At 37.4% G+C, this 15,055-nt stretch overlaps 1 protein-coding gene across 3 annotated transcripts in view; it reads right to left on the reverse strand.

The window, feature by feature from the left end:
• The window catches only part of LOC124723211 (glycogen debranching enzyme), a 211,486-nt gene that overhangs the window by 128,612 nt on the left and 67,819 nt on the right, over positions 1-15,055 (reverse strand). For all 3 annotated transcript variants that reach the window (XM_047248399.1, XM_047248398.1, XM_047248400.1), the window contains exons 3-4: positions 10,797-11,022; positions 3,928-4,129 (exon numbers count right to left, since the gene is read on the reverse strand). In XM_047248399.1, coding sequence (XP_047104355.1) covers positions 3,928-4,129; positions 10,797-11,022 — 428 coding nt within the window. The remainder of the gene's footprint in view (positions 1-3,927; positions 4,130-10,796; positions 11,023-15,055) is intronic.

The following is a 15,055-nucleotide window of genomic DNA, read 5'->3' on the forward strand; positions in this document are numbered from 1 at the left end:
ACTTTTACACTTCTGCTGGCCACCAAACTCTCCAGACATGAACATTATTGAGCATATCTGGGATGCCTTGCAATGTGGCAATGTGTCTCAGAAGAGATCTCCACCCCCTCATACTCTTACGGATTTATGGACAGCCCTGCAGGATTCATGGTATCAGTTCCCTCCAGCGCTACTTCAGACATTAGTCGAGCCCATGCCACATAATGCTGTGGCACTCCTATGTGCTTGTGGGGACCCTATACGATATTAGGCAGGTGTACCAGTTTCTCTGGCTCTTCAGGGTACATCAGTGCCTGCACAGCTGAATGACATCTCAACTTGTGTATTATTCAACTTGGTTTCAATTCAAGGCTTGCACACTTTAGTATTGTTTTATCTTTGACATCTGTACACTCCACTATTGTAATATCTTTGTTATAGTTACAGGAGTCAACCACAGGTGGCACTTATTCTATGAATTATACACAAATCTTAGATATCAGTTTGTCCTACCTCAAAATAGTACTTCAAGTTATATAATTATTGGTGTTTACAAGGGGTGAATCTACTACAGCAATACTCCACAATGCACCTGAAGGTGCATGGTGGAGGGTACTTCTAGTACCACTAAATGATATGTCCCTTCTTTGTTACACTTGCGAATGGTGCATACGAAGGATGGTTGTCAGTAAGCTTCTGTATGAGTACTAATTTTTCGAATTTTTTCATAATGGTCATTTTGTGATATGTATGTGGGAGGAAGTAACATGTTGTCTGACTCTTGCCAGAAAGTACTCTCTTGAAATTTCAGTAGTAAAGCCCTCAATGATGCACAACATCTGTCTTCTAGCATCTGCCACTGGAGTTTGTTGAGCACCTCTGTAATGCTCTCTCATCAACTACAGGGTGGCGCATGAAATGTGTTACCATTTTGTTTTTGAATATAAACTTTATTGTCAATACAATCTGAAAGGAACATATAATACAATGAAGAGCCGTCCATAGACATTTGTTCTAAATCGGCACATGCTCAATACGTCCACCATTTCGTTTCCTAACTTCCTTCAAACGAACACTGAAGTTAGTGATTACCCTACGGCACATGTCTTCCGTAATTTCACTGCAAGCTTGAAGAATAAGTCTTCTGAGCTCCATTAAATCACGTGGACGTTTTGGGACCCCAAAAGAAAAGAGTCACATGGATTGAGATCTGGACTATTGGGGGGCCAATTTTGTCTGTCATTGAAGCGACCTGGAAACCTGAGTGAAATGATCTGCATGTCGAAATGCTCATGTAAAAACTCCAACACAGTGTTTGCAGTATGTGGCCTTGCTGGGCAAGGCAGTAGCAAGAAGCTGATGAACAAAACTCAAGAATTGGCTGAACAAGTGCCTTTTAGCCACTTCTTTTGGAGATTAGTTACATTTACTTAAAATTCTTCCTATGAATGTCAGTCTGGTAACAGCTTTTCCTACTATTTGTCTTATCTGATCATTTCACTTATGGTCACTTGGGACAGTTACTCCTACATATTTAATAGTATATACTGTTTCCAGCAATTTGTCATTAATAGTATACTTGTACAGTAGAGGATTTCTTTTTCTTTGTATATGCAATATGTTACATTTATTTGTGTTTAGTGTCAACTGCCAGAGACTTCTGTAGGTCATTTTGTAAATCAATACTGCCTTCTGGCATTGCTACTTTCTTACAGATAGCCACATCATATGCGAACAATCTTAAAGACCTTCTGACCCTTTCTACTACATCTTTCATATGCATTGTAAACAGTAATGGTCCTATCACACTTCATTGGGGTACTCCAGAAGTTATCTTTACATCTATAGATTTTGTTCCAGTAAGAGCGATATGAGGAGTTCTATCTACAAGGAAGTGTTGAATCTAGCCACCTCTGTTTTCAGAATCCATGTTGACTTTTATATAAGAGATTTTCATTCTCCAAAAACATAATTCTTGAGCATAAAATATAATATGTTGCATAATTCTGCAACCGACTGACTGCAAAGACGTAGGCCTATAGTTATGTGCATATGTTCTATTATCCTTCTTGAAACCAAGAATGACCTGCAATTTTTTTCCAGTAGCTAGGTATTCTTTGTTACTCCAGTGAACTACAATAAACTGCTGCTAGAAGGGGAGCAAGTTATTTCATTCAGTCTTTGAAGAAGTTTACAGGTATCTCATTTGGTCCTGATGCCTTTCCACTACCAAGTGAATATGGTTGCTTTTCTGTTCCAATATAATTTACCTCAATATCTGCCATTTCGATGGTTGTACGATGATTGAAATGAGTCTGTATTACGATTTTCAATTGCACAACAATTCCAGAATACCGAATTCAGTATTTCAGCATTCCTTCTATTACCTTCTGTTTCAGTGTCTGTACGGTCACTGAATGACTGAACAGATGATTTTAGCCTGTTTACTGATTTTATGTATGATCAAAACCTCTTACAGTTTTCAGTGAGATTGGTTGACAAAATTTGACTTTCAAAGTCATTGAAAGCTACACTCATTGATCTTCTTATGCTCATTTTTACTTCTTTCAGCATTTGTTTGTCTACTAGGTTTTGACCACTCTCGAATCTGCGATGAAGCTCACTCTCTTTATGTAACATTTTTCTAGCATGGGTATTAAACCATGGGGGTCTTTCCCATCCCTTAAGACCTTGCTCAGAACATACTTGCCTAAGGCATACTGAATGATGCTTTTGAATTTTTTCATTTGTGCTCCACATCTTCATCCTCAGTGCTAAATATTTGTTTTTTACTTCTAACATATCCTTAATTTGTATCCTATCACTCTTGCAAAGCAAAAAGTTTTTCCTACCTTTCAAAACATTCCTTATAATACCCATAGTCATAGTTGCTATTACAGGTTTACAATCACTGATTTGATAAGTTCACATCTGTTTGTTAGAGTTGGTTCTCTAATTATCTGCTCAAAGTAACTTTCCAACAAGACATTCAGAATAATGTTGCACAAAGCCCTGTCTGTGGCACCAGTTTTGATAGCATGACTCTCTCAATCTATACCTGGCAAGTTGAAGTCACCCCCTATTACACAGGCATGATCAGGAAAATTATTAACAATATTCTGAAACTTCTCTCTGAAGCACTCTACCACTACAGCTCCTGGCCCAGGTGGTCTATAAAAGTATTTAATTACCATTTTCGACTGCCCTTTGATGCTTAACTTCACCCAGATTAATTCATATTCGGCATCCATGATAACCTCACCAAATATTATCAAATTCTTTATTGCAATAAATGTGGGTACTGACTACTTGGAGACCATTCGCAGCAATCATGGACTTCATGTTCCCAAAAAATGATGGAATTTTAATGGATGACAATGCATAATATCACCAGGCCACAATTGTTCCCGATTGCTTTGAAGAACATTCCGGACAGTCAAGCAAATGATTTGGCCATCCAGATCACCCAACATGGATCCCATTGAACATTTATGGGACATAATTAAGAGCTCATTTTGTGCTCAAAATCCTGTGCTGGCAACACTTTTGCAATTATGGTTGGCTATAGAGGTACAATGGCTCAATAGTTCTGAGCAGACTTCCAATGACATATTGGGTCCACGCCAAATCGAGCTGCTGCACCATGCTGGGCAAAAGGACTCCCAACACGATATTTGGAGGTATCCCACGGCTTTTGTCACCTCAGTGTAAGTGCCAAAGTGTCAGTGTTAATAAGGAATTGTGCCAGCTCTTCCACTTTCAGCAGTAGACTCATAATGACTTAGTAACTTCATTTGTGATCTATACTTCCACAATCCAGCACAATGAATTTTTATACAATTTCTTGTATAATATATTTTATAAATAAATGAAACCTATACCATTTAAGCTCTGTTTATGGTAATTACTTCCCAAAAGTGTTACAAAGCTGAGAGATTTTTTCTTTACCTGTACTGGTGTAAAATGGATCATATTGTAGCCACTTTCCCTTGCAACTTGAAGTTTCTTCTCCCATGTGTGAAAGGGTCCTAAGCATTTAGCTAGAACTGTTTGGCATTGAATACAATCTTGTGGTAAAATTTCATCACAGCCATAAGTCAGGACTGGATCAATTGTGAAAAATCCTGACCCTTGAGGCCCTGGAACATCACTACAAAATAAAGGGAAAATTAGTCAGGGATACAGATTCTATATATAGTAACTAACATAAGTTTGGTAAAATGTTTAAAAGTTACCAGTTGTAACAGGTTCCAACACCAAGTTAGAGAATTTGGACCTGTACAAACATTTCAGATAAAAACTGCACAGCTACGTGGAATGAGTAAATAAAAAACATAGACATTGTCAAAAATCATTGAAAAAGCCACATTTGCAGTTCACAAGAAAAAGACAATTCACCAGAGAGCTTGCACCCCATTGGTAGAAAAATATTTTTTTTTTAATCATGAAGATACCTGTTTCTGTAGTAGTGATAACTTAATACCGGTTGAAAAGCTTAAAAAGTATTGTAAACATGTTAAAAATATCTTATTTTGTGATAAACCTTCGAAGGTAGCCACAAAAAATGCAAATGAGTTAGCACAGCCAATACTACTCTGCCAACACTCAAATACAGAGCTTTTGATTTAGCTCTTCAACAGACTTCCTAGCAAATGATTCAATAGCTATACATAGTAATTGTAAGTGAATTACACTACAGTACTGTAGGAGAACATCTCACCTGTTAATGTTTTACATTTATGAATTAGAATACACTGCTACTCACCACACAGGGGTGATGAGCAGCAGATGCATATTTAAAAGAAGTGTGTTGGATATTATCAAGCTATCACACAAACTCCTTTGGCAGATCTATAAGAACACACACAGCTCACACACACAGCCATTGTTGTCTCTCAGCAATGCGTTGGGCTAAATGTGTACACTGTAGTTATTCCATCCAGGACATTCCATTATTTAACATTTTACATATGCTACACATGAAAACCACAAAGCCTGCACAAATCTTCATCCCACAACCAATAACAAAGTGTTGTTTTAAACATAAACTTATAGATACTATTCTGCGTAACATTATTTTACCTTTCTCTGCAGTTGTGTAGTATAAGTCAATTATTGTAAGTTTACACTATACTAACAACCAAATTGTAACTAGTCTCTCTTCCAAGAGTTATCAAGAAAATTCTATCAGGTGTATAGGCAAATATTTAATATTTTGTTTTTGTAATATGTAATGTGTAGACAGTATAAGCCCAAAATATATCTTATCGTGTTTCACATGATGTCCAGTGTCAAGGGAAAACATCAATTTGTTTCACAATAAAAAAAAACTTTTTTTAATGCTATCTTATGTGAACAGTTGACAGTGCTCAGAAACAAGTCTAATACAATACCTAGTTTCTCAATTTGCATTAACATAGCCAAAATGTGAAGAATGGCCAGTACTCTAGCAACATCTGGGTAGTACAGTAGTATGGTATTAGCAGGCAGACAGCACGGAAGAACTAGCACATGAGGAAGGGAAAGCAGAGTTAGGATGATGTAGCAAATAAATGTTCTGCAAAGAATCTTGACTCTGAGAACTGTACCAGGTTTATTAGTACTGTGGATACCTGGCCCGGTATCAGTCAGTCAATAGCATCAATAAACTTGCAAATGGGATGGTTCCTTTTAAAGAGCATGGCTGATTTTCTTCCCAATCCCGTAATCTGAGCTTCTGTGCTGTCTCTTAAGACCTTACTGCCAGTGAGACATTAAACTATAATCTTCCTTCCTGTCAACAAAACCAAAAGACTGGTAACATCTGTTACCTGTATCACTGCCCAACTTGCCTTGTCTCACGAGCTAGACTGTACTATGCTATCTGTCTGCTACCACGTGCTGCAGTGCTACTGTCATTGCAGGAGTGCTGGTTATTCTTCGTACTTCTTTATCTCAGTTAACACATATTGAAAAACCTGTTGCCAAATTAAACTGATTTTGGACTGCTCTATTGAATGCACACAGAAAATTCCATAAAGAGAAATATTTGTTTGTAAGATGAAACAAACCAGCATTTACATTCACTGCTGGGCATTAGGTGAAACACATGATACCTACACACAACCAAAATGAAACTGGAAAATTACAAATACCTGCCAAAACATGAGAGAAAATGACATGACAATTATTATGTAGGCACTCAGTGTGCATATGCAATCTACCTACAGCAAGTTCCAAGCTTTTCTAACATGGGCATTTGGAGATGGTAAGTGTGGTGTCACCACCAGACACCACACTTGCTAGGTGGTAGCCTTTAAATCGGCCGCGGTCCATTAGTATACGTCGAACCCGCGTGTCGCCACTATCAGTGATTGCAGACCGAGCGCCACCACGCAGCAGGTCTAGTCTAAAGAGACTCCCTAGCAATCGCCCCAGTTGTACAGCTGACTTTGCTAGCGATGGTTCACTGTCTACATATGCTCTCATTTGCAGAGATGACAGTTTAGCGTAGCCTTCAGCTACGTCATTTGCTACGACCTAGCAGGGAGCCATATTCAGTTACTATAATTACTTCAAGAATGTATTCTGAACAGATAACATTGTGAATCATGTACCGTCAAGAGCGACATTCATCATTAATGGATTAAAGTTAAGTATCAAACTAATTATGTCCGCTTTCTGAATTCTTATTCCTTGTCATGTTCCAGACCTCACATCAGTATAGTTCTTCCCTCCTCACACCAGCCTGCGTGAGCTAGAACGCTTGCATTTTGGCCTCCACTCGTAACACAGTGTTGGCTCTTCTGCTAACACAAAAGAAAATACTGTACTAGATTCGTCATAGGATTTCTGCCCTAGATGCCATAGGACTACCGGCTCATAGTCTGCCGTGATGATTCAGTTATAATCACTATAGTGGCAGGCTTAGAAGTCTTGCCATTCTATAGGTGAAGGGAAGATGCTAATATGAAAGTGACTTTCCATCAGTGGTCATTTCCTTTCCAAGATCTGCAATATTTGTGCAGCTTTCAGCTACTATGGCTTGTAAGTTTGCCTTAAGCATCTATTTCTGACTCACAGTTGTTCAATGTATTTCTATTATTCCCAATCAAATCCTCCTCTGGAAATAAGTGGTTAATCATTCAACCCCTCCTGCATACAATTTTTGTAAATGGACTAACTGATTTTAGCCTAGAAGCAGAACCATGATGCTTTTGATTCATATCATCTTTTCTTCCACAATCATTTTCTCTGCTTCTTCCATCCATACTACCAGCTGTTGAAGATTGTATTTTTTTGACATAAGATCACCTAAACTGAAAGGGACTCCCATTTGAGGCTATCATTTCCATTTAGATGCCATGTTAAAAATAGGATTTCTCCACCATACAGTGTGTTAAAATAGTTGTAAATTTGCTCTGTTGACTTACCTTGCAGCTTACAGAACTTTATATCATTCAGTGTCTCAGTTAAACCCATTATAATACCATTATTTAGCGAAAATGGATGCTGCAGGTGATGAAACTAAACTAGTAAGGAATGAATGCCATGAAACAAAGGCCCCACTTGAATGAAATTTCATTCACACATTATGCAAGTTCAACACTGTATGTATCATAATCGTAGATCATACATCTACAAACAGACTGTCTCAGACAACAACTGTGTCCGGCACACAGTTTTAATCTGCCAGGGAGTTTCATATCAGTGCACACTCTGCTGCAGAGTGAAAATCTCATTCTAACAACTTGAGTAACTTTAACAGCTTCCTCTTGCAACAGTTCAGTCCAGACATCACACATTGAGACAATCATAATGGTGATGGATGTACGTACATCTTGGAAGTAGCACATAACACTGTCTCTCACTTGTAATTGTTCAAATATTTTGTTGGTAATGGCAACCTGACTGGATGCCTATCCATCAAATGCCACACATACTCACTGGAGGACAGGTCTGATGATCATGGCAGCTAAGGGAATTGACAAACATCTGGGGTAATATGAGAAATTTGTGTGTGTGTGTGTGTGTGTGTGTGTGTGTGTGTGTGTGTGTGTGTGGAATTTACCCTTCTGGAAGCTCAGTATACGTTGGAGGTACCCTACACTATTCAGTGCTCCCTCAACGCCACAGTTCTAAGGGTATTGTAGGCTATGACACAATAGACCACAGTGCCCAGAAATGATACTATATCTCACTGCTTGATAGACTCTGCCAGATGTAGCTCATCTCATGAACACCATACTTGCATATAACTGTCACTGTTGCTGATCTATAATTCAGTCTTATGACTAAAGAAAACTAGTTGTATCTTCTGTAGCTAGGCTTCACAGTCATGACCAAGTGTGGCAAACAGCAATATTGCTTGTTGGCTAACTTCTTGAAAACTGTTCCTGATTGTTATAAATAAAAGCCTGGGTGCAACATTTGCTGCAGTCATTATGTAAACAGCAATGGCTGTTCACTTGATGATGTAGACTAGACATGAGTCTGTATCTACATCTACATCTACGTCCATACTCCGCAAGCCACCTGACGGTGTGTGGCGGAGGGTACCTTCAGTACCTCTATCGGTTCTCCCTTCTATTCCAGTCTCGTATTGTTCGTGGAAAGAAGGACTGTCGGTATGCCTCTGTGTGGGCTCTAATCTCTCTGGTTTTATCCTCATGGTCTCTTCGCGAGATATACGTAGGAGGGAGCAATATACTGCTTGACTCTTCGGTGAAGGTATGTTCTCGAAACTTCAATAAAAGCCCGTACCGAGCTACTGAGCGTCTCTCCTGCAGAGTCTTCCACTGGAGTTTATCTATCATCTCCGTAACGCTTTCGCGATTACTAAATGATCCTGTAACGAAGCGCGCTGCTCTCCGTTGGATCTTCTCTATCTCTTCTATCAACCCTATCTGGTACGGATCCCACACTGCTGAGCAGTATTCAAGCAGTGGGCGAACAAGCGTACTGTAACCTACTTCCTTTGTTTTTGGATTGCATTTCCTTAGGATTCTTCCAATGAATCTCAGTCTGGCATCTGCTTTACCGACGATCAACATTATATGATCATTCCATTTTAAATCACTCCTAATGCGTACTCCCAGATAATTTATGGTATTAACTGCTTCCAGTTGCTGACCTGCTATTTTGTAGCTAAATGATAAAGGATCTATCTTTCTGTATATTCGCAGCACATTACACTTGTCTACATTGAGATTCAATTGCCATTCCCTGCACCATGCGTCAATTCGCTGCAGATCCTCCTGCATTTCAATACAATTTTCCATTGTTACAACCTCTCGGTACACCACAGCATCATCTGCAAAAAGCCTCAGTGAACTTCCGATGTCATCCACCAGGTCATTTATGTATATTGTGAATAGCAACGGTCCTATGACACTCCCCTGCAGCACACCTGAAATCACTCTTACTTCGGAAGACTTCTCTCCATTGAGAATAACATGCTGCGTCCTGTTATCTAGGAACTCCCCAATCCAATCACACAATTGGTCTGATAGTCCATATGCTCTTACTTTGTTCATTAAACGACTGTGGGGAACTGTATCGAACGCCTTGCGGAAGTCAAGAAACACGGCATCTACCTGTGAACCCGTGTCTATTGCCCTCTGAGTCTCGTGGACGAATAGCGCGAGCTGGGTTTCACATGACCGTCTTTTTCGAAACCCATGCTGATTCCTACAGAGTAGATTTCTAGTCTCCAGAAAAGTCATTATACTCGAACACAATACGTGTTCCAAAATTCTGCAACTGATCGATGTTAGAGGTATAGGTCTATAGTTCTGCACATCTGTTCGACATCCCTTCTTGAAAACGGGGATGACCTGTGCCCTTTTCCAATCGTTTGGAACGCTACGCTCTTCTAGAGACCTACGGTACACCGCTGCAAGAAGGGGGGCAAGTTCCTTCGCGTACTCTGTGTATGCCACTGCCATCTAGAATAGGGACAACTAGCATTTGTTCTCTCATTGGATCATAAGCACTTGCACTGATACTTGGCTGATGCCTCATGTACAGCATGTTGGACAATCCCCTGAAAAAACTATTCAAGCCTTCTGTATGGGCAGAATATGAACTCGTTGAAATTAAGTTAATTCTACAAACTGTACTCCTTCAAGCTTTCCTAGTGTGTCTGCAATGTTTACTAGCCCGGTTCTTAAAAGGAAAGAAGATTATGATTCAGAGTTATCAGAGTTCTGTCAATGATGTGGTCATTAGAAATTCAGCACATGTTTTGATTAGACAGGGATGGAGCAGGAAACTGGAACTGTCCTTTTCAAGGGAACTATTTTGGGATGTTCCAGTAGTGATTAAGAGAAACAATGGAAAACCTATGTCTGATGATGATTTTAACCCTTCTTCTTCTGAAGGGGAGTCCAGTCTTTTGATCGCATCATTATCTCATTCAATCATGATGCTTTGAATGACTAACCATTCTATCAGTGAGTCAAATACAATTGTAGCAATCTCAGTGTTTTCATACTCAGCAGATGATTTATACTCCATCCATAGCAGTATGCTTTGAAACATTGCCATTATTATCCTTTCTCAGTATTTCAAGTTAATAAGATATTTCTATTTTACATCTTTACAGGTATTCATTTTCCAGTTTCAATAAAGTAATAACATTAATAATAACATATATATGTAGTTCTACCCACCTTCAGCAAATGAGGATGCTAGTGTGTTCCACAGTTTTTATGTACAGGAAACCAGAACTTCAGAGAACACTGATATTACACACTTACTTCGAACAAGAAGAAATACAAAGCAAATATTGATTTTAATATTTAAAAAGTAATAAGCTTGTTCTTTGTGATCAGTACCTTCCTTCATAAATGAAGTAATAATGGAATGAGCCAGCTCTTCTGATGCACACTTCAGCATATGATGATGTATCATCACCTGATGGTGTTCCTGAATCACACTGCCAGTGAAGTGGCCTATACTGATTCCTGTCAAACTCTTCCTCAATTGAGTCAGGATGATTACAGTAAATAACAACATGACGTCCAAACAGAGTAGGGCCAAGACGAAACTGCAGTCTCCAGCCTGGAAGAAAAATAAAGAAAACAAAAGCCTTATGAGAGCCACACAAATAATTTCAATATTAGAGAGAGATAAAGAGAGAGACACAATGAAATATGTGTTTGAGATAACACATTTCACATGTAAAATAAGTTTTTCTATACAATGAAGTGTGATAAACTGCTTTTACAAACAAGGCAGTAGGATCATTGTCGTGACATCTACTGTTCAAGAATGCTGAAGAATCTAAGGACATGGTGATACTACCCATATTGTCACAAGAAAGATGAAATAGTTTATGAAAATATGAGGTTTTCTGAAACTACAACAAAAGTAATCAATAGGCACTTGATTATTATCTGAAATTAGGAAAAAAGTATTAAGATGGCAGGAGGTTTCAGTTGTTAGCAAGAAATTTCCTGCTACTGGGCATGGACAAAATTCGATTCTTTCTGTAATCATTTGCACTGATAAACCTATCAGTCTAAGTAACTTTCTAATAATATTTATATAAATAAGAAATGATTGCTTGTGATGCATCGAAACAGTAGTAACTGGAACAAGGCTGATGCAAATTCAAGTTTAATAGCACAGTCGATTTTCTTTGATGCAGAACTGAAATTATTTCACCATGACAGTTATATGAAACAGAAAACAATGCAGGTGCTAAAAGGAAATAAAAGGTTTTCCTCATATCAAGAGAGCTACAATGTGCTGGAATTAGTTTAGAAGCAAGTAGATTAGCTGCCAAGACTGAAATTCCAGAGCAGTAGTAATAATGTAAGGTTGGTAATTGAGAAGTGAGAGATCAACCTGAAAGAAACAAAGTGCAAATGGAAACAAAAAAATAATTAAATATAGAAAATATATAAGATGCTATAATGACACAGAGCCAAAACAGCAGTATAGTCAAACAAAATTTGTCCTACATATTGCAGATCAGTGCTTTTCCTTGCCTTGGTGTGCATGATATTAGGTTCTTCATTCACCTTTTCTTTGCTCTCTGCCTCTATCTAACAAACTATTCTCACTAGATATGCATCACTCAGCTGCCCAAAAGGCATTTTATAGACCTTACTACTCAACAACTCATTGATGTTTTTATCATCATTTTCAGAAACTGCAATTTGTATTTTAAATTAAAATATTTGTTCTGTTATATGAGGATACTTCAAGTCTTCAATTTTTATTTTTTCCAAAATCAACAAACTATACACAGACAATCAGCAAGCCATGTATTCCACACATGAAGCTTGCTGTATATTTTATTAATTATTTATTTACTTGAATACCCCTTTTGGAGGATACAATAAATCAAATTTGGTTTTCCTTCTTTGTGTTTGATTTTCATTGCTTCCAAACATCCTTAATCCTTTGAATATGTTGTTCCTTTTTTTCATAGGGCCACTTCCTTCCTTTTGCTGCAAAACCTCTTTCTTTCCTGAAATCCTACCTTAAATGTTGCTTCTCTATAAAGTACTCTGTTATCTATTACACCCATTCTAATTCTAGTGTTTTTCATATCGTTGTCGACTTCAGTGAAACATGTGGGTTTGGATTTATAGATGTTTAGTAAGTTCAGGATCTACTTGATTAGTCTGTTACCATCCACTCAGTATACGTGTCCATAAAACTGCAGTCATATTTTCTTCATTAGATCAGTTAGCTTTTCCAGTTGCAAACAGAGCTCTCTGTTTGATCTTAATTTGTATTCAACATTAATACTACTTCTAGGTCCCAGTATTTTCCTTACAATTCTTCTTTCAACGTTTTCCAGTTTTCCAAGACTCCCAAAACTTGTAAGTTTAAGTGTGTTTGCTGCATTAGTGTTTCTGTCCTTATCATAGTTTGATAGTTTTGTACAGGACAAAAAAATTTTGTCATATACATTTTCTGTCAAATGGAATGCACTTTTATACTTAAATTTCTGCATCTTCTATGGCTATGTTTTCTTTCATATTGCTTGTCATCCATTCCCTTAGGTATTTAAAACCATTTGTTTTAGATATTATATTGTTTTGAATTCTAAGATTTGGGGAGGCATCATTGATATATGTCATAAAGTGTGGTTTTTCTAATGCTATTTTCAGTCCTGTTTTGTCTGCTTGTTTCTGTAGTTCTGTGATTTGTGTTTTGGTGCTATCCAGTGATGCAATAATTAATGTCCTGTCATCTGCAAAAGCTAGATGATGTATGGTGATTTTATTTGGGTTTCTTCCTACTCCAAAACCCTTAATATTGATGGATTACCTTCACTCTCTCACTACCTTCTCTAATCCCCAGCTCAAAAGCAAAGGTGATAATAAAACACCTCTGTATCTTGGTCCCGATTTTCTTTCAAAAGGATCTGACAGTTCCCCCATAAATTTTAGTTTCAATGTTGTGTTTGTTAAAATTCCTAAATTATTTCTGTTGTTTTATTATTGAATCTGAATTTATTTATAATACTGATTAGTGTATTTCTGATCCTTTTTAAAATCTGAAAAAGTTATCACAAATTTCAGGTTTCTGATTTTCTTCATTTCTATTATATTCTTGATATTTAGTGTTTTCTCTGCAAAAATCTTTCCCTTTCTAAATCTTCCTTGATATTCTGCTAGTTGTGGGTTGAGTATTCCTTCAGCTCTCTTTAAAAGTGTGATAGACAAGATGTTATGTCACTGGCAAGAGGGATATCCCTCTATTGTATTGTTGGGATCAGTTTCCTTTCCTTTTCTATGTAGGGGCTGTATTAATGCCAATGTCTGTTCTGATGGTAAGTGGTTTGTTGTCCAAAATTCATTAATGATTTCTGTCAGTTACAAAATAGCATTGTAACTACTGTGTTTCCACAATTTGGCAACTACATTGTCTTCTCCCAATAATATGTTAATTTTGAGTTATTTTATAATTTCTCTGATTTCCCCTATTGTTGGTGACTGAGTCTGGGTGTGCTCGAATTGTTATCAAAATGAAATTCTTATTTTGGTGGATCACAGTTGTGTAGTTCTTTGAAATAGTCTGCAAATATCCTGCAGTTCTCAGTAATATTACACCCAGTCTTCTGTGTTTTTGGATCTATAAACTGTAAACTTGGTGATGTGTACTTCTCTAAGCTATTTTTGAATGTTTTGGGTTGTTTTGCTTAAAATGTGACCCAACTGACAACAGTTGAGTTTTTATATGGTGAACTTTGATCTTTTTGAGTCTGTCAGGTGCATGTTTTCTCACCTCTACAAAATTTTCCCTGTTCTTATCATTGTTATTTGCTTTCTAGGTATTCCAAGCTTATTTTCTCTTTCTGATTAACACATCACAATAATCATTCCACCAGGAATGTTTCCATTTCTTTTTAAGAGGATGGTTTCTTCTGTTGTCTGAATAATGTCTTTTTGAAGTTGTTCCTAACATTTAGGTATTTTTTCCCCAAATGCATTTTGTAGTTTTTCTCTCTAGATACATTCTGTAACCAAACTTTTTGGGTTAGTATTCATTCTTTTTTCTAAGTATTGGTCTAACCTTGAATTTAATGACAGATAGGCAGGGCTCTGAATTTTTCTGCATATCTTATAACACTGGAGTAACTCCTCCACTACAATCATGAAATAATCCAAGTAGTAATTTCTCCTTCTGCGATCTTTTCTCAAATCCATGAATTTGTCTCCTTGGCCCATCTTCTACAACTACAAATATATAAAGAGCCATGGACAGAAAAATCAGGATTATGCTATGCGATATGATTGTCGTATCCAGTCAGCCCAAGAGTTGCAGTACTTTGTGAGGGTACACAATAAATTTAAGAACAAGAAAACTTTTTGACAAAGACTTTTTGATATTTTCCATACTCCTTGGTTCAGCTCCCCTGATACTACACAGTATGAAGCAGTCTCTTTACAACTGCACTCAAAGGCAAGCCAAGTCACTGTTCACACAATGCTTAACAGGAGAATTATGATGAGTGAATAACACATAATGTGATTGGAGATGATTTTGTACTTCATGTTATTTTGACTATTAATTCCTATTTTCAGGTTTTATATGAAACAAAAATTTTCTCTGATAGTGTTGAGCAATTATT

The sequence above is a fragment of the Schistocerca piceifrons genome, chromosome X (assembly GCF_021461385.2).
Source record: "Schistocerca piceifrons isolate TAMUIC-IGC-003096 chromosome X, iqSchPice1.1, whole genome shotgun sequence".
NCBI classification, from domain to species: Eukaryota; Metazoa; Arthropoda; class Insecta; order Orthoptera; family Acrididae; genus Schistocerca; species Schistocerca piceifrons.